Genomic DNA, 24,016 nt, shown 5'->3' with positions numbered 1-24,016 from the left:
CGTACTGCTAGTACGCTCTTATGCTCGTACTGCTCGTAACTAAGCCTTAGGAGAGGCATATTTACTGCTCTTACTGCTAGTACGCTCTTATGCTCGTACTGCTCGTAACTAAGCCTTAGGAGAGGCATATTTACTGCTCTTACTGCTAGTATGCTCTTATGCTCATACTGCTAGTACGCTCTTATGCTCTTACTGCTCGTAACTAAGCCTTAGGGGAGGCATATTTACTGCTCTTACTGCTAGTATGCTCTTATGCTCGTACTGCTAGTACGCTCTTATGCTCGTACTGCTAGTAACTAAGGCTTAGGAGAGGCATATTTACTGCTCTTACTGCTAGTACGCTCTTATGCTCGTACTGCTAGTACGCTCTTATGCTCGTACTGCTAGTAACTAAGGCTTAGGAGAGGCATATTTACTGCTCTTACTGCTAGTATGCTCTTATGCTCGTACTGCTAGTACGCTCTTATGCTCGTACTGCTAGTAACTAAGGCTTAGGAGAGGCATATTTACTGCTCTTACTGCTGGTATGCTCTTATGCTCGTACTGCTAGTAACTAAGCCTTAGGAGAAGCATTTCAACCCTTTAGAATGGGGAGGGGAGAGAAAACTGCATGAAAGCTGGGAAGCCACCAAACTCTTGGCAGTTGGGGGAAAGGGGGAGGGGCCATCTTGTGAAGGTTGGAGGGCCAGATTGCGACTCCAGGTAAGTAAGATTTAGCCCCTGGGCTGGAGGTTCAATACCCCTGGTCTACAGTACCCTGACATGACCCAAAAAGACGTGCTCTGAAGAAACAGAAGACGGTGCGCCCTCTTTACTCTTTTTTCACAATGTGATTTGTATTAAATATTTTTAATATATTAATTTTCTTTTCTTCCCATATTTGTTTTTTTTGTTTGTTTGTTTGTTTTTTAGAAAATGCAATAATAAAAAGCATCCAAAAGAATACAGTTGGTGGAACAGACAAACTTTTCTCCAAACAGCAAAACAAGAGGGTATGTTTAAACAAAACAGAACAGACTTGAGAGGAAGAGGGGAAACCCTTCAATGGGAGGTTTGAGGATCTTGCATCCAAGCAAGCAACAGGATATGTAAAATGCTGTAGAAAAAAGGTACACTTTAAGGATGCAATCCTATGCATGTTTAGAGAGAAAAAAGGCCTACAACTCCCAGCCATGAATTGTGGGTGTTTTTTCTGTCTAAATACGTATAGGATTGCGCCTTAAATATGTCAGCTTTAAGTAGGTCCACATAGGCAGAGGGACACTCTTATTTTGAACAAAAAAAGAGGTTCTTTGGGTATTTTGAATGCTCTAGGTCAACCAGCTCCATCTCATTCAGTTTTTAAGCAAGCTTTCTGGCTTGGGATAGCCAAAGAGTACAAAGTCTGCCTCATAGAGCTTGTACAACTGCTGCCGCCAAGCCATGGGGATTTTGGCAAACCAGTCTTCCTCCCAGCTGCTGGCTGTCCTGTTCCGGTAGCTGGGAGGGAAGCGGAGAAGGTGGTCCACCTTGAGAAGCTGCAACAGGTGAGCGGCATCTTCGTCCAAAGTCTCCAGCTTGCCGATAAAGTCATACTCGATCTGGCACGGGTGACAGAGGCGGTAGACCTGCCTCCAGTGCTCATTGAAAGGGGCCATCTTCTCTGTCCGAGGGTCCAGCAAGTACTGGATGAAATCCGAGAAGGAGACTTTGAGGCCCGCCCCAAAGGCCTCACTCACCGACGTCGGGAGGCTGGTATAGTTGGCGTACAGCTTCAACATCGGGATGGCGAAGCGGCGGTAGAACTCATCGTTCTCCAGCTCAAATTTGCTGCGGAAGGCCGAGATGAGCCGGACGAAGGGGTCGCGGACGAAGAGGAACTTGGTGTACTTCTTCAGCTTGATCTTCATGAGATGGCGGGAAAACTTGCCGTAGCGGCGCCAGAACTTATTGAAGGTGAAGTGAGTGCTGATGTTGTGGACGTGCTCGCGGGGGATGTCCAAGGGGTCGACGTACGGGACGCCCTGGTCCATCAAGCTCTCGCTCAGGACGATCATCACCCGCTTCCAGTTGGTGCATGCCACTTTGGGGACATAGCAGTAGATGACGCCGTGGCGGTCGTCCACGATGAGGTGGTTGAGCTCGTAGTTGGGGATGTCGTCGAACGATCGCTCCTTGGTGGGGAAGGTGAAGTTGGGACTAGCACACAGCTCCTGCAGGGTCCTCCGCCTCTCTGCTTGCAGCTTCTCTTGGTCCAGGATCAGGTTGGCATCGTGAGTGGACCAATCATAACCTCGGACGTTCTCTTCCAGGTTGCTGGCGATGGGCTGGCCTGAGGCACGTGAGGGTGGTGGTTCCGTTTTCCGACCAAGATTGACGTTCTGTTTTGAGTCAGAGTTCAGGAGGTTCTCCAAGAAGTCATCAACATCCGACAAAGAACCTCGTCCGTCCTCCCGAACTGTGGGAAGTACCGCATGGGGTCTGGAGAGAGTGGTGTGCAGGTAGAAGTGAGCTGTCCCTACGTTGTCCCAATATACGATGATCAGCAAGATCATGAAGATGGAACCCACCACCACCGAAAGGCGAAAGAGCCGCGCTTTGGTCATCCTGGCAGGCAAAGTCAGAAGCTACCTCATGCCTATCTCACCTCCGACTCCCGCGGGAACATCTGAAGCCCGGCATGGCGTTTGTGGATGGTCAGGATCCTGCAAGGATATTGAACACAATGTTAGCCTACTGTTCCCACACAAAACTGTCAGGGAGAAAGAGAACGAGGACACAGAAAAACACATTGAAAAACGGAGGCACCCAGAACTAATTCCATACATTCATTTTAAGTGATGGTACGTGTGCTTTTCTCCTAAAATGAGGCTTGTGCGTAGACATTCCTCTGGTCGCCTGTGGCGAGGGAAACGTGCATTTATTTATTTTTAAAATACACAAACTGCTCCTCCTTCCAAAAGAGGGTTTGCAGAGCGTACACACAAAAATCAATTATTCAATATGATAAAAACAACAGAAAAGCTAAACGTCAATACAGGAAAGTTTAAGATGCCTGGGCGAATGAAAAAGGTTATAACCTGGCACCAAAGTGGAAAGAGCTGGTTCCCTCTGATGCGCACATACACTCCCCCCACTGCCAGCCCGCCACCCGCTTTTAGGCCTATCAACAAGCCACAAGTGATTAATGTAAGTATGTGTGTGGGCATGTGGACTAGCAGGGCAGAACCCCCACTCAGTGGCAAAGCAACTGATTTGCATGCAGAAGCTCCTAGATTCAATCTCAAGCATCTGCAGTTAAAAAGTCAGGTAGGTGCTGATGCAAAAGGCATCTGTCCAAGGCCAACTGCCAATCAGAGGTGGATGGATGTCTGACTTGGTATAAGGAGGATACCTGTGTTCCCAGTAGTTGCTGTGGTACGATAACTTATGTGGACGGCTAAAAATTATTAGGAACACTAAGAACTTGATGTCTTTGCCAGACAGCTGTTCAGAACACACCTAGGGGGTATGTACCTGTGTCTGTTTCTCTTGGGGGCGGGGGGATATTTAAAGTCACAATAACAGCTCAGCCATTTTTCACGAAACATCGAAGAGGATCAACAGATGAAAGGAAGTACTGCTACACGAAAGGCCTGAAAATTTACTGCAGTAAGATATGTTGATATTCTACTGAGGACTGTGGAGCCACTATACAGGGACTATACGTTAAACCTATTTTAATATATGTTGATAACATATTTTATTCATATTTTACTTATTTGATTCAAATTATATGTTAGTGTTTTATAGTTAAGCTCAAAATATCATTTTTAGGTTCTCCAATGTTCACAGAAACAATCTCAAATCAGAAAGCTCATTTTAATTATTTTAATTGGTTCGATTTATTTTAGCCTGTTGCACCTATCTTAAATTATCTTCCAATGTTTTATTCTATTGATTTTAGTTGTTTTAGATGTTTTAATTTTTAAGTTTGGAAGTTATTTTTGCTGCTGCTTATTTTGCCCAAGTGGGTTATGGTGCCAAATGTTATAAGATACTAATAGGGTAGTGTATAGTTTTAAATAGCTTAGAAATGTTATATACAAGGAGGAGTTATACAGAGCTGGGCCTTTTGCCTTCATTCTTGCAGGCCCCAGTTAAACGCCGAGTAAAAGCACAGGCTAAAATTACACATTTTTTCTCTAAGCTGCAGCTTTCAACAGCTCAACAGGCAAATATGCCACAGAGCTCAGAAACCCCTCACCAAACTCTGATTGGTTCGATACCTCCCTCTGAATTTAGGACTACAGAACAGGGGAATTGTTTAGAAAAATCTGACCCGGACTCAGATGTGCCGCAGGAGGAAGGGGCTACTTTTGCTCCTGCCTATGAGGAATATTTAAGCCCCCAGGCACTTTTAAAACCTTCCCTGGACTCAGTTTGCCTTGATGTCATGGGGACACAAAATATGCTATTTGCAAATACGTTGCAGTTCCTCCTACGAGATATCTCAGATATTAAACAATCAAATGTAGAATCTAAGCCAATTCTGAGAGACCTAATGGGTCTGGGTTTAGATCCTCCTCTTAAGTTACTCTGGGCTATGGGTTCTGCCCCACAAAAGTGTGATATTGGTAGGAAAAGTTGTGTTCAAGCCAGCACCCAAACTGATCCCCTAGAAGCTCCCACAGGGACCCAAGCAAGGGCGGATATAACGAGGGAGCCCACAGTGCTGGGAGCTAAAGAAACAATTCCTAGCCCTTCTAGCAACGCCAAGAGAAAAACTGGGGGAAGACCCAAGAGAGAAGCCCTGACTCAGAAAAATTCCCGCAGGGGCGGTAAACCTGACAAGGGAAAAAAGAAGCTTGCATCCTGCTACAGTACTTCTAATAGTCATTTTAATTTTAAGGGACTGTTTAGACTCATGGACAGCGAAGTTCAAGGAAAAAAATGATAGCCCTAACAAGGTAAAGATGGCTCAGAGCTCTTGGAGGAAGAAAAACTCTTTGTTGCATCTTCCTGCTCTACCCCCAGTAGTGGAGGACCCTGACCCACAGGCAGCAATTACGAACCTTTTGTCACTCAACCCAGCTGATGTAAAATTACTACCTAATGATTCTCCCCCGCCTGGAGGCCTAGGTATAGATGGAATTATCAGCACGACTAAATTGCCTTTGGCAGCAAACCCATCTATAACACTTCTAAAATACCAGCTGATCTTCTGTAATTTTCCAAGGCCAAGCAGCGAATTGTCTCAAACTGAAAAGAAGTATTATTTTTTACAAATCCTTAGTGACATAGGGCTACGTTTTCTGTCAATTTTTGTCATAGAGGATGCTGAAGATCTGTCTCTTGACTACCCTAATTTTGGGATAAAAAAAACCTACACTAAGACCTCCACTGTGCACTCTATCCTCACTTATAGGGGGGCTTTTGCCAATGTTAGGAAACAGGTGAAAAGACATCTTTTAAACACCTGGACCCAACCTTTGATTGAAGGACTGTCTGTGAAATGTCAGGATACTGACACCTATAGACAAGAGACCCTCCTGACTCTGACCCCCTTTGTCAAAAAACAGTCAACTCTGATAAACTTTGACTCTAACAATTTAATAAATCTAGATCATGATGTTAATGAGATTAGAGTCAAAGAGTTAGATTTTACCAGGAATATGAATAAGAACCCTCTCTGTATGGCCCACTGGACTGAGAGCCAATATGATATAGACTCTGGTGAAGAATTCTCTGCAATTGAACAACCATTTACTTCTGTGATACCTGAAGAAGCTTTAATTGATACATTCTATGACCTGCCAGTAATGGAACAACAGTCAATTACTACCAGGCTCCATGCACTGTTGAAAAGATTAGCCGAAGGCCACCCTGCTTTGGACCCTTCGCAAAAGCCTCTTCAGGTTCCAGCTCTACAATCAGATGATATCAGCCACACAGGATTACTGAAACCATCTAATTTAAACTCCTTGGAGAAAACGGCTGCAGATGAGCAAATCGCAATACAGCCGCAGCACTGCCTGACACCATCCTCCTTGCCACTTTCTGCTATTGAGCCTCTCAAGTTCACCTCTTTAGGAAAATCAAATTTGACTGAGCTGGGATTCTTTCAAACCAAACTTCAAAAAGTTACAGCAGAAATAAATTTACCATCCCGCCTTCCAGCACAGCCTCTGAAAAAAAGGGCCACTGTCCCGCCCCACCTTCAAACCATGCAGCACAGAACGGTATAGCTGACGGACACTTCATAGGGCTAGAATTCGCATGCGAACAGCAGTCAACTCCACCTTCTCAGACCCCAGCAATAGACAGGCCATGTGGAGACAGGGATAGCCCCCACTCTGTGGAACTCCCTCCCTAGGGAACTCCGCCGTGCCCCCTCTTTAATGAGCTTCCGTCATGCATTAAAAACGTGGTTGTTCAGGCAGGCATTTGGGGTGGGTTAGGGTATTTTAGAAAACGTTTTTATTGTAGAATTTTGTTTTAAACTGTTTTATTATACGCTGTACATCGCCCACAGTGGCTGGGTGACCAGCCAGATGGGCGATTAATAAATTTAACAATAAATAAATAAATAAAATCTGAAGCAACAGGACTCCACAAACAAAACAATGTCAGCATTAAGAGGACTGATCCATGCTGACTATCTTCCTCTCCACAGGTTGGCACTGCTATTTCTATTAGATTACTCTCTTGGAATGTTGCAGGATGGGCCTCCAAGCTGGTAGATGAGAATTTTAAAAAATTTTGCACTCAGTTTGAAGTTCTTTTTATTCAAGAAACCTGGGCAACCACTACGACTGTTCCCACTTTTCCAGGATACCTTGTGTATACCCAACCAGCTAGCAAATCAGATAGTAGAGGCCGTGCCCGGGGAGGTCTAGCAACTATGGTTTCAGTGGATAATAACCCAAATATTTTACAGCTTGATGTAAGCGATAATAGTAACATCTTAATTCTTCAGGTGGATTGGCCTTCAGGTCTGACCTTTTTTTTTAGTAAATGTATATTCTCCCCCACAGAATTCAAAGTACGAAGATACTTCCATATGGAATGAACTGGATCGGGCCCTCTCCACCCTATTTGAAATACAGGCTGACCCCAAAATCTTGATAGCAGGTGATATGAATGCTAGAATAGGACAAAACAACTGTAAAGTCCGTGAGAAAATGGGACTTACTCCAGACGATCTAGCTTCTCTCCCTACTAGAAATACTAAGGAACTGGTGCTTAATAAAGCTGGTCTATTCCTCTTTGCTCTTGTTGTTAAGTTTCACTTATATATATGTAATGGGACAGATATAGACCCAGATTCGAACTTATAGACATATATTGGCCCAAGGGGCAGGAGTGTGATAGATTTTATGATCTTCTCACAATCGGCTCTATTCTTTTTCATGAATTTTAAAGTCCTTACTAGACCAGAGAGTGATCACATGCCGATTCAGATGTGTCTTTCGTTACCAACTGGAAAAGTTCCCCTTGTTTTTGCTTCTGCAAATAATTTAATAACCCAGGGAGAAAAAAGTCTGTGTTGGAATGGGAAGCTGCAAGAATAAATAAATTTATTTCTAGCAACCCCCAAAATGTTATCTTTGAGAGAGGAATTTTTTACCTCCCTGGAACTGCTGGAAACTTATGGGTAAATAGTGAAAGACCTTAGACCATTTGTGGTCACTACTAAAGCTCCTTTTCCAGGCCTGCACACTAGTCAAGGCTGGTTTGATAAACGCTGCACTGCCCAGAAACGTAGGCTGGCAGGAGCAATCAGGAGACTGAGGCAAGAAGACTCCTTAGAAAATGTTACTGTCTACATCAGCTTGCACAAAGAGTATAAAAATCTCCTGCGCCAGAAGAAGAACGAGTATGTCCAACAATCCTGGATGGAGCTAGTGCTGGCAATTCTAGAAAGAGATTCAACTAGATTCTGGATGTTGGTGACAAAAGGGCAAGGAGACATCATGACTCTATTGATAATCAAATTACTTCCTCACAGTGGCAAGCTCACTTTTCGGCCTTGTTTAGACAATTTTTTGGGGGGACCCCATCTGATCCCCTTCACGGCAGGGATTTTTTGTCTTTCTCTTCCTGCCCTGATTGGGAACCAGTAACCTGGGATGAAGTGCATGATTTGATTGCCTCCCTGCATCCTAAAAAGGCCCCTGGAGAGGATATGCTTCCTGGTGAATTGTTTAGATCTAATTCTACTTGGTGGCGCCAAATTCTTGCTAAAATGTTTACTTATATAAACCAGCATGGAAAAATCCCCCAGGGCTGGGAAGTGAGCATTGTTGTTCCTATTCACAAGAGAGGCTCTAAAGCAGATCCAAATAATTTTAGACCAATCAGTCTGCTTAATGTTGTTTCAAAATTATATACTAAATATCTTTTACACAAATTGGAGTCATGGGCAGCCGAAAACTCGATTTTAGCTGAAGAACAGGCCGGGTTTGCAAAGGGGAAATCTACAACAAAGCAGTGTCTTGTTCTCCATCACCTAATACAGAAATATTCTCAGCATGATAGAAAAGAGTTATTTGTTACTTTTGTGGATTTTAGCTCAGCCTTTGACCTTGTAGATAGAGATCGTTTGTGGCAAAAGCTATCTGCCACAAACATTGATAGAAGGCTGTTTCTTTTAATCCAAATGCTTCACTCTGACATTACTCTTAGAGTTAGGCTGGGGGCGAATGGATTGTTATCAGCAAGCATCCCAACTGATAAAGGACTGTGTCAGGGATGTTTATTGGCCCCTTTTCTTTTTAATTGTTATATTAATAGCATTGTACAAGAACTGAGTGATATGGAATGCTTCCCAGCTTCTACTCAGGATGTTAAACTCTCAGTCCTCCTATATGCGGATGATATCGCAGTGATTTCCACTACATTAATTGGTATGCGAAGGCTCTTGAGAAAGTTGAGTACATTTTGCACAAGAGAGCATTTGTCTATTAACTACGCTAAGACTAAAATTGTAGTATTTGGGAAGAAAAGGAAAACACATATGTGGAAGTTGGACAAAGAATTCATTGAACAAATGAACAACTTTAGATATTTGGGCCTTAATTTCAACGCCCGACTTTCATGGAGACAACATCTAGATGTAATTAAGCTGAAATCATCCCAGTCTACTCAATCTCTCCTTCAGTTCTCTCGATCACAAGGGGGAAGTTTGGTTGCCCCTGCAGTTGAGATATTTCAGAAGAAGGTAGTTTCACAACTGATTTATGGGGCTGAGGTATGGGGATATACGAATGCCACTATTTTTGAGGTGGTTCAGAACTCTTTTATGAGATCTCTCTTAACTGTCCCCCAGAGTACACCTGGGGCCCTTCTAAGGGCAGACGTAGGATTGATTTCAGTTAAAACATCTATTTACGCTGCTCTCGCTTTGTATTGGCTCAAGTTGACCCATATGAGCGATTCCCGTCTTCCAAAAAAATGCTTTCAAGAGCAACTTCAGACCCCATCCCAAAAGTCTTGGGTAAACCTGACCAAACCTATGTTGCAAGCTTATGGAACTGATACTGAGTCCTTTCCTTCTTTCCCTTCTGATATAGTAAAGCAGAGGCTTAAAGAAAAAAATTATCTTTATTCTAAGTGGATGGATTTGGTTACAATCTCACAAATGCCTTATTCTTGCTGGTACCCATTATATAAGACGTCATTTGGTCTGGAGAGTTACTTTACAACTCTGACTGTGCCTCACTTACGGAAATCATTTACAGCATTGCATCTACAATGCATGCCTTCTTGGAGGGAAGATTTGACAATACCCCAGTCCATCAGAGTCTCTGTATCTGTGGGTCTGGGGAGGTTGAGGATGTCTCTCATTACTTACTAAGATGCCCTCTCTATGGCCATCCTAGGCATAAATTTCTTGCCATTATTTCCCAGAGCCTCCTAAATGGAACACCTTTAGAACAGATATGTGTCCTTCTTTCTGGCACTGATGCTTTCACCACTGCCCAGGTAGCAAAATTTGCCTTGGCAGCAAAGAAAATATGTGCCAAAGCCCAAACAGCCTACTAGGGATGATTCTGTTGGATGTATGAATTTATGTTTATACAAATATGTGGCTGTACTGGTTTTTTTTCTTTCTCTCTCTCTCTCTTTTTAATGTACATTGTGGTGGCCTATGGCTTTAAGCAATAAAGTATCGTATCGAAGAGGATCTTTTGCATTCAACATTCAGAAAGGGAGAATCTTGGAACCTGTGTGTTTTGCCCAGAGCAAGAGGCAGGTCTGACTTACAGTCAGCTTTTGTTTTCAGAAACTTACATTAGCCATTGCTTCTTTGTCACAGAATGCTTGTTATAATCAGATACCAGCAATCACTTACCAGTCTGCCATTTCCATCTTGAGACTGAGTCTAAACTGCAGTCCTAGCCACAACATCTCTCCCAATTTTGGGACCTTTTTCTATTCTTCCCCCATCACCTGTTTCTTACACCCCCTGGCCTTGATCAAGAGTTCTGGAGGACCTGAAAGCTTGCACAAGCTTTTGCGACCTTTTGGTTGGTCCCGGTAAAGGCACCGCCCAACTGCGGGCTGTGAAATGCGAGAAGTGTTTTTCTTGCAGATGGACGCTGCTCTGCTCACCAGTGCTAGCAAAGCCCAAGTAGGATTACGCAAGAACAGCTGTGTTTAATGAGAAGGCGGTCTGGTCGCTTGTCGCAGAACAGCTGTTCCGTTGAAAACAGACAGCAAGAATGTCCCAACCAAGGCTGAAGTCCATGTCCTGTCACCAGCCACAATTCTGGCAGCCAACTGGCATTTTAATCTAACCTCTAGTCCAATGTCCTTCATTCATAGCACCTTTCAGAGCCATTTCACACACGGTGCGCTGCCTAGGCTGAGATAATCTGATAGCGTTTCCCTTTGTTAATCACAAGAACTATTACTATTATTAGCATTTTTAGAGCTGATTTTTCAAACCTTTCACATACACCTTATTATTGTTCTTATAGTATGTATTAAATTTCTCAGGGTGCGATCCTATGCACGTTTAGACAGAAAAAAGTCCTACAACTTCCAGCATTCCCCAGCCATCCATGCAAAAATACAACCACCCCATAAAACAACTAGAACCACAGTGACAACCACGTACAATTAAACAGCACAACTCAACTGATGCATGATTTATTTTTTATCGTCATCATCTAGCGCTCTTATTCATTTGTTTTAATCGCAGCTGATCAATCATATGAGCTCACGGGTGCTTTCAGGCAGAGGGCTCCTAATGCTATCAATCAGAAAGCATTATCTGAAAGTCTTACAGTGCAATCCTATGCAAGACTACTCAGAAATAAGTTCCACTGAATTTAACAGGGCCTACTCCCAGGAGAGTCACTGCCAGTCAGTGTCGACAATACTGGGCTAGATGGACCACGGACCTGATTCAGTATAAGGCAGCTTCCTATGTTCCTATAAGAGGCATAATTAAAAAAACTCAATACACATTTGCCATCGGACAAAATTAAAAGAACCCGCCTCTGGGTCTTCTGACATGTATTACCTAAGCACGTTCATCGAAACAAAACTGGTCTCCACCTTTTAAGTACAGCAATGAAGAAAATAGCTTAAGGGACAGTTCTCAGCATGCGCATACTAGTTGAGAACACACGACAGAGAAGAATGTGGATCCAGTCAGGTTTGCAAAAAAGGCACGGCTGCAAATCAATGCACGTCCAGCGAACAGAAAGCCACGGATGCCTCATTATGAATGATCATGCATCGCTTAAGGTAAGGCAGAACCTCCCTGCATTTTGAATGGAAACCAGTGGTTGTTCAGTGTTCCTCAGAGGAGGGAGAGCAATCCAAATGATCAAGGGGTTGGCGAAACTCCCCTTTGAGAAAATGTGACAATGTCTGGGGCTTTTTAGCTTCAAAATAAGTTGAGTAACCAAGGAGGACGGGGTGTGACAGAGGTGTATAAAATTAGACACGGTGTGGAGAAAGTGGATAGGGAGATTTTTCCCCCCTCTCTCATAATATTAGAGTCCAGGGTTATCCCATGTAGCTGAATGGTGGGAGATTCAGGACAAATGAAGTCCTCCTTCACACAGTACATAGCTAAGCTGTGGAACTCGCTACTGCAAAATGTGGTGATGGCCACCAATTTGGATGGCTTCAAAGGCAGATCAGGCAAATTCCTGGAGGAGAAGGCTATCAGTGGCTACTAGGTATGTGCTACCTCCAGTATCAGTACCAGAAGTATACATGCCAATGTATACTAGCTGCTGAAGAAGATAAGCAGGAGGATGCTGTTGCCCTCATGTCCTACTTGTGGGCTTCCCACAAGCTTCTGGCTGACCACAATGGGAACAGGATGCTCGACTGGATAGGTCAAGGATGGCTTTGAAAGGAGATTAGAGAGACATTCATGGAGGGTAAGGCTATCAGTGGCTACTGGTTATGATGGCTGGCTGCATATTACCTCCAGGATCAGAGGCAGTCTGCTTCTGTACCCCAGCTGCAGGGGAATAAAAGCAAGAAGGTCCTACTGTGATCATGTCCTACTTGTGGGCTTTCCATAGGCATCCAGTTGGCCACTGTGCAAACAGAATGCTTTGGACTGATCCAGCACGGATCTGCCTTTGGACTGATCCAGCACGGCCGTTTTTATAAACATAGATCCCACAAGCCTGAAGTCCCCATCCCCAGAACAGACAGCATAAGGCAGTTTCCTGTGTTCATCTGGATCATTTGTAGCTCAACGGTAGATCACACACTTTGCATCAAGATGGTCCCAGGTTTGATCCCTGGCATGTCCAGGCAGAAAGATCTCAGGCACAAGGCTGAAAATGACCCATCTCTAACTGAGCCCTGAGAGAGTTGCTGCAATGCAGAAGAGACAATACTGGGCTAGATGGATCAAGGGTCTCACCTGGTAAAAGGCGGAGTCTGATCTACCTAAGAAGCAGGGGCTGATGTGGGAAGGAGGGGCCGTGGCTCAGTGGCAGAGCCACTGCTTTGCACGCAGAAAGTCCCAGGTTCGATCCCTGGCATTTCCAGGTACAGCTAGGACAGAATCCTGCCTGAAACCTTGGATAGCTGCTGCTGCCACTCAGTGCTGGCAATACTGGACTAGATGGACCAAGGGTCGGACTCAGTATAAGGCAGCTTCCGATGTTCTTCCTAAAGACAGAAAATTTGAAAAACCATCACTTCTATCTATCGGGTTGTGTTTTTTTAAAAATCCCACTTTTCTTCTAAAGAGTTCAGGATCTGTTTTCTTTTTCATCCTCACAACAACCCTGCGAGGTAGGTTAGGCCAAGACACAGCGACTGGCCCAAGGTGAACCAGTAAATTCGTATTTTGAACTCAGATCTCCCTGGCTTACACTCAGCGCTCAAACCACCACACAACACCAACTCTTTATGCAACTGTTGCCAGTGAAAAACAAAGCGCTAAATGCAGTTGAGTTAGGTAAATAAATCCGTATATTTTCCATTTTTGTCCTCATTAGGCAGGCGACACTTAGAAAGGAACATTTGTTCTGAATATGCTGGTTCCATCCCATCTTCTGCCAGATGGGCAAACAGGAGACAGCCGACATACCATTTTTGGTTTTAAAAATGTGGACTTTGCAGGCTTGACAAGGCCTCTGAGATAAATGGCCCTCTCTGCAGACGCTGAACGCAGATGCTGAACGTTCTCCTTCACAACTGAAAACGAACTTCAGGGGGGATGTTACGAAAGCAAAGCTATTTGCAAAGAGCTCGCAGTTATGAAAGGGACTTTTCCCACCAATTTGCCCTTTCCCTTCAGCGGACTTTCTTTACAAGCCAGTTTTCACATGTGCCTATGTCTTCCACTGGGAAGGGAGGAACACAACACGTGAGGGTCACTGGCTCCAAAGAGCATCGCTGAAAACAAAATGTCATTTCAAGGCAGGACAGCCCCTTCATAATTTCAAGGGTCAGCTGAAAATGGAACCTTCCTGGCCCTTGATTTGGTTCTTGGGCTCAATATTTATGCTGTTACTACTGAGACTTAACCCTTGATTTTTATTTTTTTTTTATGTCGTAACTTCCTCCCTGCTCATCCCCTCAGAAACAGATGAAGCACTGGTACAGGAGAGAGTGCCTCTGAGCATGGACAAAGTGTTTTGTGCTCATCACTTAATAGCCACAAACTGACATTTCTGGGGTTACGAAAGAGAATATCCAGGGATGCACTGCATTTGCACTGCATTTTGCATAAAGTAGAACTGGAGGAAATTTTCTGTGTTTCCATTCAGCCAAAATACCTGAGGAATTCCAAAGAAAGCTTTTAAAAAAAGGTTCAACAAGACTAGCAGAATTACTGAGAGAGTTTGTGGACATACAGAGATCCCTGCTGGATCAGACCAAAGGTCTACCTCACCCAGTATCCTGTTTCCAACGGTGGCCAGAGACACTTCCTCGGAACAAGGAGGGCCAATTTAGCTATCACGACTAATACAGTTGATAGAGCTCTCCCTCCTACTCTGTAAATTTGCTGGATACTCTTTTAAAGACATCTAAACCAGAGACGGTCACCACATGAGTGTTATGTGAAGAAGTAGGTTGCCTTGAAATGCGAGAGCTGGAGGCAAATTCAGAGGTTCCTGTCTGGGCAAGACATAGGAGAAACAAAAAAGGTGGAAAAACTGCAACGACACCTTGGAATAAACCATTTGCATATCCTGCATCAGAAGGGGGATTGTGCCAGTCGAGGCTGGGGCCTCCGATGTCTGCGCCTTGGATAGCTCCTTTAAAGCTTGGACTGAAACCCAGAGCAGATTCACCACCCCACCGGCATTGGAGCCACCAGCCTCCACTGGTCATTGTGCCAGAGATCCAACTGGGATGATTCTAAGATAACATGCGGATGTGTTGGGACCCTGGATGTGCTGGGACTCCAACTCCCATTGTTCCCATGCTGGCTGGGAACAATGGGCATTGGAGTCCAAAACATCAGGAGGGCGCCAGGTTGGGAAAGGCTGTGATAACAAGATGGAACCGCAATGCATTGAAGCCAAGGTTATCTATAGTACTGTAATATTTCTTCACTGCAACTTCGGGTTTACAAAATGAAAAACTGTGTGTGTTTTAAAGGAGTTATGGGGCTCATATATTATCTATTTAAATAATATACTATTTCTTAGCCGCCTCTCAAGACTGAGGTCTTCCCAAAGCAGGTTATAATATAAGACAGCAAAATTCAGCATCTATTCAGTACCATAAAACCTTTTCAATTAAAAGACAGGGAGAGAGAAAAAATGTTTTTAAAGCCCTTCTAAAAGCAGGCACCAATGAAGCCAGTCATTTTTCTCTCAGGAGGGAATTTCGTAGCGAGGGGGCCACCACCGAGAAAGCCCTCTCTCTTGTGCCTGCCAACCTTAACTGATCTTTGGCGGGTCAGTAAGTAGGGTCTCCAGTGATGATTGTAAGGCCCTGGCAGGTTCACACGAGGGTAGATGGTTCTTCAAATAACCTGGACCCAAGCCATCCAGGCAGGATTATGCCCCAGTGCCTCTCATTTTAGAAATTATTTTTATTAAGGCCATCAGAGGCAGAGGAAGCAGCAGTCAGACACTTCTCCATCATGCCTAGATACAACTTCAACTGAGAGCCACCCTTCCTTCTGCTACCAATTGCCACTGCTGAGGCTATCAAGGGGAAAGGAAGCAGTAACTCTTCAATTGTGCTTTGATCCAGGTCAATAACTTGCTCTGATCCAGCTCCATGTCATACTTTAATCCAGCTCCATGACCTGCTTAACTTTGTACCTAAGAACTGAGTGCCCAAGTTCTCTTTTTTTTCCTCCTCCCTCCCTATCCCCTTTTCCTTTCATGTCATGTCTTTTAGATGGTAAAGCTGCACACAGGGACTTTCTTATTTCTGTTCTCTGGAAGCTGCTCTGGGAGCCTTTTTTGGCTGAAGGTGCGTGCATGTGCGTAAACATGCTTTCCATCAAATAAATTAAATTAAAAAGTCAATTATCATTTATATTCTATCCCATCCTTCCTCAAAGGGATTCAAGGGGGCATGCCTGGCTTTCTTTCCCTACCCCACCCTGTTATCCTCCAATCCAAGTCATGACCCGGCAACAATACAGGATGGAATAACATACTGAGGTTTTTTCCACATACAGAAGAAACTCATCAGTGATGTGGTGGGGAAAAATATGTACACACATAGAGCAAAGCTGGGAAACTGTTGGCACGGGGAATGACCACAAGAATCACACCCGCTTTGTGAAAGCGTACATCAACTTGCTGTTTTAGAACAAACAACACAAAACCTTTGATGGTTCACCAACTGAGGTTTAGGAGATGTGTTGGCCTTGGCAACATATTGTTCTAATGGATGCAGTATCACAACTTAAAGAAGTCACGACTCTCCCATATCACTTGCAGGACAGTGCCCTTTCTTAGCCAAGCAGAGTTTGAAACTCAGCATCCTATGAACTTGAACTTTCTTTACAAAAGTTAAGTTTCTAGCCCTTAAGGTAGCAAACATAGGCCTGAAAGTGTGTGGGCAACATTTGGTAAAATTGTGTGGGCAGGGGAGGTGCGGGAAGTACAAGCAGGTCTTAACCCAGCCCATGATGCACACAGAATTATGCACAGGACACACATATGTGCAAATTCACTCAGTGTCCATGATTTATATGAGTGATGGAATCTGGGTTTTCTCCGCTGAGAATTTGGGTTCATTTGCCTCAGAACACACTAGCTAACCTGACAAGTGACTCAGGAGAGGCCATGCAGGAAAAAAATAGAATTTGAAGAGGCTTACAGACCATCGTCAACAAACAAACAAACCAGGAGCCTTTTCACATACTACGCAAACACAGGTTAGCCACCAAGGGTTCTCTCAACAAGGAGCCACAGCAAATGCTGGCTCCCTGGCAAAGGTGTAAACATAATGCACGTTTTCAAGCACATGTTTGCTGCATCTGTGGATGGTCCCAGAAAATTTTGAAGTGGAATGATTTTCCAATGGCATAAGTCAATTGGAACCCTAATCAGTTTTACACCTAACTCAGCCTAATCTAATTCTGTACATAACACAGCACCTTCCACTGCCATCTCAGGTGTGTTGCACTGTGCAGATTCTGGGGTTCTGGAATTGGTTCCAATAACAGTATCACCCAATTTTGGCTTTTGGATTAAAGTTTTTAAAACTTCTCCATGTTCATAGCACGTACTGTAGCAATATCTCAAAAAAGTTCTTTCAACAGACAAAAGAAACTGAATATTTGAGGGGGGCGGGGGAGAGAATCAACTGAAATGTACTTAATATGGTTGAAATTTCATATTTAAAAAAATTCAAAGATTTATTTTGAAAGTATTCTTACTGGAGTATTTCTACATGTTTTGTGACATGACAACCCAGTGCTACGCACCTCCTTTACATTGTTTAATCTAAAAATATGAAGGCATTTCTTAACCTAATTATTAGCATGTCGAAACATGTGCGCATTAATACACACCAACACACATGTACAAGCAGGTTTTCTAGTCACCTCAAAGAAGTTATATACAACTTTAAATCTTTCCAATTTGACTGCTACAGTACCCATTCAACAGTGCACTTTTAGAAATGCAAATTTGGGGGGGATGGTTTTCCATGTAGAAAATTCCCCAAAAGAAATTTCCCATCCCAACTCACTGTTTGCATTCATGCCTTATAGCAGAGGGGCAGAAACTCAGGACCAGGGTCCCAATCCAGGCCACCAGGATTCCCCGAGGGCCATGCTGTCTTCCCTTCAGGCTGAAAGGGTTCAACACCCCCTACTTTATACTAATACATTTATTCATTTCACTTCTTTTTATCATCCATTCATTTCGTTTCTTACATTTCTATACGTCCCCATAGCTAAAGCTCTCTGGGCAGTTCACAGAACTTGATCTCACTTTTTAGCCAAAAACAGCTCACAACTACTGAAATCCAATACAAATAATGGAAAGATAACGTAAGAATGGCAAGGTTAAAAATCCTAACGATCAATATAAAACTGCGGATAAGCCAAACAATCCAGTCCCAACCAGTAAAATACGGAAATGCAGTACACCTAAGTTAAGGGATAGTGAAGGATACTCCAAACCTTACAGCTTCAAAAAGCAGGATTATCACATACCAACTCCAGTCTTCCCCAACCCAGCACCCTCCATGCTGGCTGGGGATAATGGGAGTTATAGTCCAACACATCTGGAGGGCGCCAAGATGGGGAAGGCGGATTTTAATAATAATAATAATAATAATAATAATAATATACCCCACCTATTCTCCTCTTGCAAGAAGCCCGAGATGGCTTACATGGCCCTCCTCCTCTCCATTTTATCCCCACAACAACCATGTGAGGTAGGTTAGGCTAAGAGTCAGTGCCTGGCCCAGAGTCACCCAGGGAGCTTCATGCCCAAGTGGAGACTAGAACCCAGATCTCCCAAGTCCCAGCACAACACTCTAACGGCTACACCACACCAGCGATGAACAAATCCTCCTCTTTATCTCTCTCCTTCAGCCAACATGGGCTGCCGCAAGTCAATGTGCAACAAGAGCTACAGGAATGATGGTTTAGCAACCTCTGTCAGACAAAAGATCGCGGTTGGTCACAGCATGCCACTCCGCAAGCATTGCTAGAATCACTTCCAGAAGTTTCCCCTTTTCGCTTGCCCAAGGTAACTGCACCAACCCCAGATTTCACAACCTGCATGCTAAGCATGCAAAGGCAGCAGCAGTAGCAATGACATGCCAATAAATGGGCTGGTCAAAATATTGTCAACTGAACATCCGTTATTTGACCATGATCGATAGTGTCAAATATCCACAAATCCAAGTACACTATGGTCAAAGTGGCAATTTACTTTTACGACTGTCTTTAAAAATGGCTGAGGGATTTTATTATATTCAGCAGTATATAAGTGTCACTAATAACAATAATAAGGGGCCGCGCGTGGCTTAGTGGTTAAGACGCTGAACTGCAGACTGGAAGGTCAGCAGGTCAGCAGTTCGGGACCCGAGTGCTGCATGACGGAGTGAGCTCCCGTCTTCAGTCCCAGCTTCTGCCAACCTAGCAGTTCGAAAGCAAGAAATTGCAAGTAGATAAATAGGTACCGCCTCGGTGGGAATGGTAACAGCGTTCCGTGCACCTCGGTGTTCAGTCATGCCGGCCACATGACCACGGAAGCGTCTTCGGACAGCGCTGGGTCTTCGGCTTAGAAACGGGGATGAGCACCACCCCCTAGAGTCGGGCACGACTGGTTGGGGACACCTTTACCTTTACCTTTAATAACAATAATAACAACTGATCTTTAAAAAAGACAACAACATAAGAGCCTTCCAGGAAATGTTGCCACCGGTAGATTGACTTAGGTGTTCCACGATAAAAGACAAAGAGAAGAGCTCTTGAGGGCGCAATCCTATGCATGTTTAGACAGAGAAAAGGCCTACAACTCCCAGCATGCCCCAGCCGGGAGTTGTAGGCCTTTTCTCTGTCTAAACATGCATAGGATTGTGCCTTAAGTGAATTGTTTTGCATATCTAGGCACTTTACCTTTGTTAAACCATTTCGTGGTTTCACAACAACAGCTAACTAATTTGTTTTGAGTTAGCATAGATATCAAACCTGCTGCTGATTAAAGCATCATCCTTTGTTTTTCTAGTAAAAATTAATTAATTTGTAATTGTTAAAAATTAATTAAAAAATATGTGAGCATTATTCAGGAACACAGGAAGCCAGCTGCCTCAGAGAATTTGTCCATCTAGGCCACGGTTGCCTCCCCTGACTGGCGGTGACTCTTCAGGGTCTCAGGCAGAGAAGTGTTTCAAATTGCATGTAACATGATGCTTTAAAATAAAAATGGAGAAGCTGAGGAGTGAAGCTGGGTCGTTGTGCATGCAAAGCATGTGTTATACCAGGGCTCCCCAACACAGCACCCCGGGGCACCGCCAATGGTGCCCGCAAAGCACTCCACTCCCCGTCCCTTCCAAAATTTAGTTTTAATTCAAAACTTGAAAAAACGTTGAGGCGCCACATTCTCCTTCTTGTTCCTGAACCTGCCACTGAACAGCGGTTCAGCGGGCAGGAAGAGAAGGAAGGAGTCACTTCCTGGCCCCACCCAATCTTTTTCCATCCCCACAGACCTTTCCCCTTTGCTCTCTCTCTCTCCATTCCCAGCCTCTCACCTTTCTATTTCTCTCCAGCCAACCCCTTTCCTCACTATTTCTCTCCCTTCCTCTTCCCCTTCTCCCACCTTCTTGCTCTCCCTTCCTAGCCTCTAGCCTTGCTCTTTCTCTTCCACTACCCATTACCTTGCTGTTTCTCTCCATTCTGTCTCTAGCCTCGCTCTTTCTCTTGCCCACCTCTTTATCTCACTGTTTCTCCCCTCTCCTAGCCTCTTGCCTTGTTCTTTCTCTCCCACTCACCCCTTTATCTTGATGTTTCTCTCCACTCCCAACCTCTAGCCTCACTGTTTCTCTCCTCTGCCCATTTTGACTAGCCAGTCCCCCCATGCTGGCCAGTATGTGACTAGCCACAACTTCCCTGGGAGCCTTTCTGTGGTGGTGCCCACAGCAGTTTCTCAAATTCCCAAACGTGTCCATGGGTCCAAAAAGGTTTGGGAACTCCTTTGCAATACCGCTGAGCTAAGCCCCACTCTCACCTAGGCACAAGCCTCTGCTTGGCCGGATTAGGCCTATGGGTTGAAAATTGCCCACCCATGACTTAGGAAAAGAGACAGAAATCTGTAGACTGGAGTTTTCCCCTGAAGATTTGAGAAGCATCAAAAGCTCACCCCACCCCCAAAACAAAACCCTTCTCCTTCTGTGACTTCCAACTGTTTCAATGCCAGTTGTCATTGCAACACTCTTTCCTATTTATAGTTCGCACTGATTTCCAGTCCAGTCATTTCAGAAGGACCCAAGTGGTGGCTAGATAACTGCCCAAGCTGGCTTTGGCAGCTCCTAACCACTGAAGGATTTCTGGGCCCACCATACCCCAAAAGGAGAAATATGTCTCCATCCCATACCCCAAAGGGCAGCTCAGGTCCCACCACTGCCATGACCATACAGTCAGCCACCAACAGCAGATTCCACTAACAGAATCACAGTGTCATAGAATCATAGAACAGTAGGGTTGGAAGGGGCCTACAAGGCCATGGAGTCCAACCCCCTGCTCAATGCAGGAATCCAAGTCAGAGCATCCCCGACAGATGGCTGTCCAGCCTCGTCCTGAATGCCTCCAGTGTGGGAGAGCCCCCCACCTCCCTAGGGAATGGGTTCCACGGTCGTATTGCTCTAACAGGATGTTTTTCCTGTTCAGCCGGAATCTGGCTTCCTGTCACTTGAGCCCATTATTCCATGTCCTGCCCTCCGGGATGATGGAGAAGAGATCCTGGCCTTTCTCTCTGTGACTCTGTCCTCTCTGTGTCCGATTTCAACCACATCTGAAGTGCTCCCCACCATCACCCAACCCTCCTCCAGCCCACTCTACCTTGGAAAGCCAGTGCCACTCCCCTTCAGCAAACGCCCAGGGCACCTCAGGTCCCCACCTCTACCTATTTTATGGAAACGTTTCCTGATTTCCAAACCCCTCAACTTTCCAGGGCAGGCAAAGTCTACGGCAAAGTCTGGGGAACTTGCGGCACTCCAGACGTTTCGGCCTACACCTCCCATCATCCCTCACCATATCAGGGGCAACGACTGAGTGGCAGAGCCCCTGCTTTGCATGCAGAAGGTCCCAGGTTCAATCCCCGGCTTCTCCAGGTAGGGCTAGGAAAGAATCCAGCCTGAAACCCTGGGGAGCTGCTGCTGCCACTCAGTGTCCACAATACTGGGCCAAATACAGCAGCTTCCTACGTTCTACATTCCATTGGCCATGCTGGCTGACACTGATGGGAGGTGCGAGCCAAAACATCTGAAGTTGCCCACCTCTGGTCTGCAACGCCCACCGTGCTGTGTGTCTTCACGCTCCGGAACTTTGGTCTACCAGACTAATCTGGGTTTGAGCATCCCTTCCCAGCGCTTCCTCCCTAGAAGCGTCCACAGGTGTGCGGCTGTTAGGGAGGGCTCCCTGGCAACTCACAGCTGATGTACCTCCAGGCGGAGGAGCCCCTTGTGCACCCAGCAGACGCGCGCAGACAGGCCCACGCGCAAAGTCATCAGTGTTCGCGAGTCGGGCTTAAACCCGACAGGTGCCTCTCCAGAGGCCTTCGCCTCGGAGCCCCTTCTCTCGGCCATCCCGAGGGCGCCTTAGCCCGTCGGGGGCGTCTTTGGAAAATGTACCGCTATGGCCACGGAGGGCTCGCCTCAGCACAGCGCCGGCCCCTCCTCTGCCGCTCCCTCGCGGCGCGCTGGGGCGCTCGCAAGCCCGGCCGCCTCTCCCGGCGAGCGAAGGCGGCGGGCCCGGGGCAGCCCCCGCGCGCCGTGACCTTCAGCAGCCCTCTGGGCCGGGCGGCATCCGGCGCGCTGCCCTCCTCAAGAGCACCTCCGGGAGGCGGCCGGCGTGGGGAGGCGGACGGAGCCACGGCCGCGCACTCGCCGCCACCCGCCTCCCCCCGAGCGCGGCTGGCACGAAGCATCCACGTGGGAGGCTTCCGCGGGGGGGGACACCGGGGGATGGGACGGGGGGGATGGCGCGGGGGCGGGCAAGGCGGCATCCTGCGATGCCGGGGGCCGCGCGGTCGCTCCCGCGGCCGGCATTACGCGCCGAGAGCGCGCGGCTCGGCCGGGCGTCTGCGCCAGCCCGGCTGCAAGAGCCCGCACCCCGCCGCCCGGGTGCCCAGCTCACCTCCCGCCCGGGTCGCTCGGGCAGCGCAGCCTCCTGCACCGGAGGCGCCTCGCCGCGCCGCGCCGCGCCTCGCCTCCGCAGCCAGCCCGGCAGCGGCTCCTCCTCCGGCTCGCCCTGCGCCGCCCCGTCTCTCGCGAGAAGGCCGGCCTGGGAGCGCTCTGGGCGAGCGCAGGCGCCGCCGAGGCGGGGGCTGCCGCTGCCGCTGCTGCCGCCCAGCCGGGGGGCGCCTCTGCCCGCCTGCCTCGCCGGGCGCGGCCGGGCTGGCGGCTCGGAGGAGCCGGGGCCGCGCGCAGCGAGGCGCGAGCCCCGTCCGGGCGCCCCGGCGTCGGGAGGGCGAGCGAAGCTTCGCCTGGCGAAGGGGGCTTGGCGGGAGCGCGGCGCCCTGCGGGGCGCTCCCGGTACGGCCGGGAGGGACCGCCGGCCGGAGGGCGGCGTTTGCAGAGCCCCGACGCACCGAAGGATGCCCTTCCGTGGGGTAAAGACAGACGCGACTCCTGCCTCGCGCTGCGGCGCTTGAGACCGAGCCGAGTGGCGGCCGAGTTTCGCGCGCCGAAGCCCCCTGGGATCGGCGGCCTCGGGCGCTCGCTAGACGGCGCCAAGGCTCGGGCTCAAACGCGGGCGCAGGAAGGGGAACAAGGTGTCGACGACTCGAAACGCGTCGGGTGCCCGGCTTTCGGTTTCCTCCTTGCCAGGGCAATGGGATGATGCTCCCCCCCCCGCCCCCTTTGAAACTGGGAAAGATCGAGGTTTTTCTTTAATTTCAGAACTGGAAAGGGGAGGGAGGGGGGTTGTAGGCTATCTAGCGAGCCCAGCCCCCCGAGCTGAGTTTCCAAGCACGTCGCGGCGGCACAAGCGTTTGGTTCGTGTTCTCCAGCCAGAGGGGGAGACGCTTCTTTCTCCTGTTTCGCCCGAGCTGCGATATAGCCAAGAGAACCTTCACCTTCTCGCACCCCAGCCACACGGCTTATTTGAAAGCCCAGCCTGTTCGCGTTTTTCTGCCGCCTTCTAAAGCAAGGGCAGGAAATGTGTAGCCCTCCAGATTTTGTTGGACTACAACTCTCATCAGCCCCAGCCAGCGTAGTTCATGCCGGGAACTGCAGTCCAACAACATCTGGAGGGCCACACATTCCCCATCTCCGCTTTGATGTCCAAATTACCTGAGTCGTCGTAGAAATGTATTTAACACCGATGCAAGTGGCATGATGTGAACCAGGGGAGGCAGACAGTTTAACAGAACTCCGGGCTCTGCCAGCTGGAGCCTGGTGTATGCTGAGCGGG

The 24,016-nt window shown here is 46.9% G+C and overlaps 1 protein-coding gene across 2 annotated transcripts; it reads right to left on the bottom strand.

Annotated features, from left to right (window-relative positions):
• Positions 1-708: 708 nt before the first annotated feature.
• Positions 709-22,849, bottom strand: CHST12 (carbohydrate sulfotransferase 12). Of its 2 annotated transcripts, none has more exons than XM_084818251.1 (2): positions 22,739-22,849; positions 709-2,684 (listed from the first exon to the last, which is right to left on the bottom strand). In XM_084818251.1, the coding sequence occupies exon 2, from the start codon at positions 2,583-2,585 to the stop codon at positions 1,335-1,337; it is 1,251 nt and encodes a 416-aa protein (XP_084674377.1). In that variant the 5' UTR covers positions 2,586-2,684; positions 22,739-22,849; the 3' UTR covers positions 709-1,334. The 2 variants fall into 2 exon arrangements, with proteins under 2 accessions (XP_084674377.1, XP_084674378.1); XM_084818252.1 differs by lacking the exon at positions 22,739-22,849 and adding an exon at positions 18,232-18,290.
• Between the last annotated feature and the right edge of the window lie 1,167 nt (positions 22,850-24,016).

The sequence above is a fragment of the Heloderma suspectum genome, chromosome 12, assembly GCF_057233095.1.
Source record: "Heloderma suspectum isolate Gila_16-S chromosome 12, 16-S_ref, whole genome shotgun sequence".
Classification (NCBI taxonomy): Eukaryota; Metazoa; Chordata; class Lepidosauria; order Squamata; family Helodermatidae; genus Heloderma; species Heloderma suspectum.
This window is presented reverse-complemented; position numbering and strand designations above follow the sequence as displayed.

Excerpts from the sequence above, each read along its gene's own strand:
- CHST12 (XM_084818251.1), bottom strand. The coding sequence starts at position 2,585 with ATGACCAAAGCGCGGCTCTTTCGCCTTTCGGTGGTGGTGGGTTCCATC.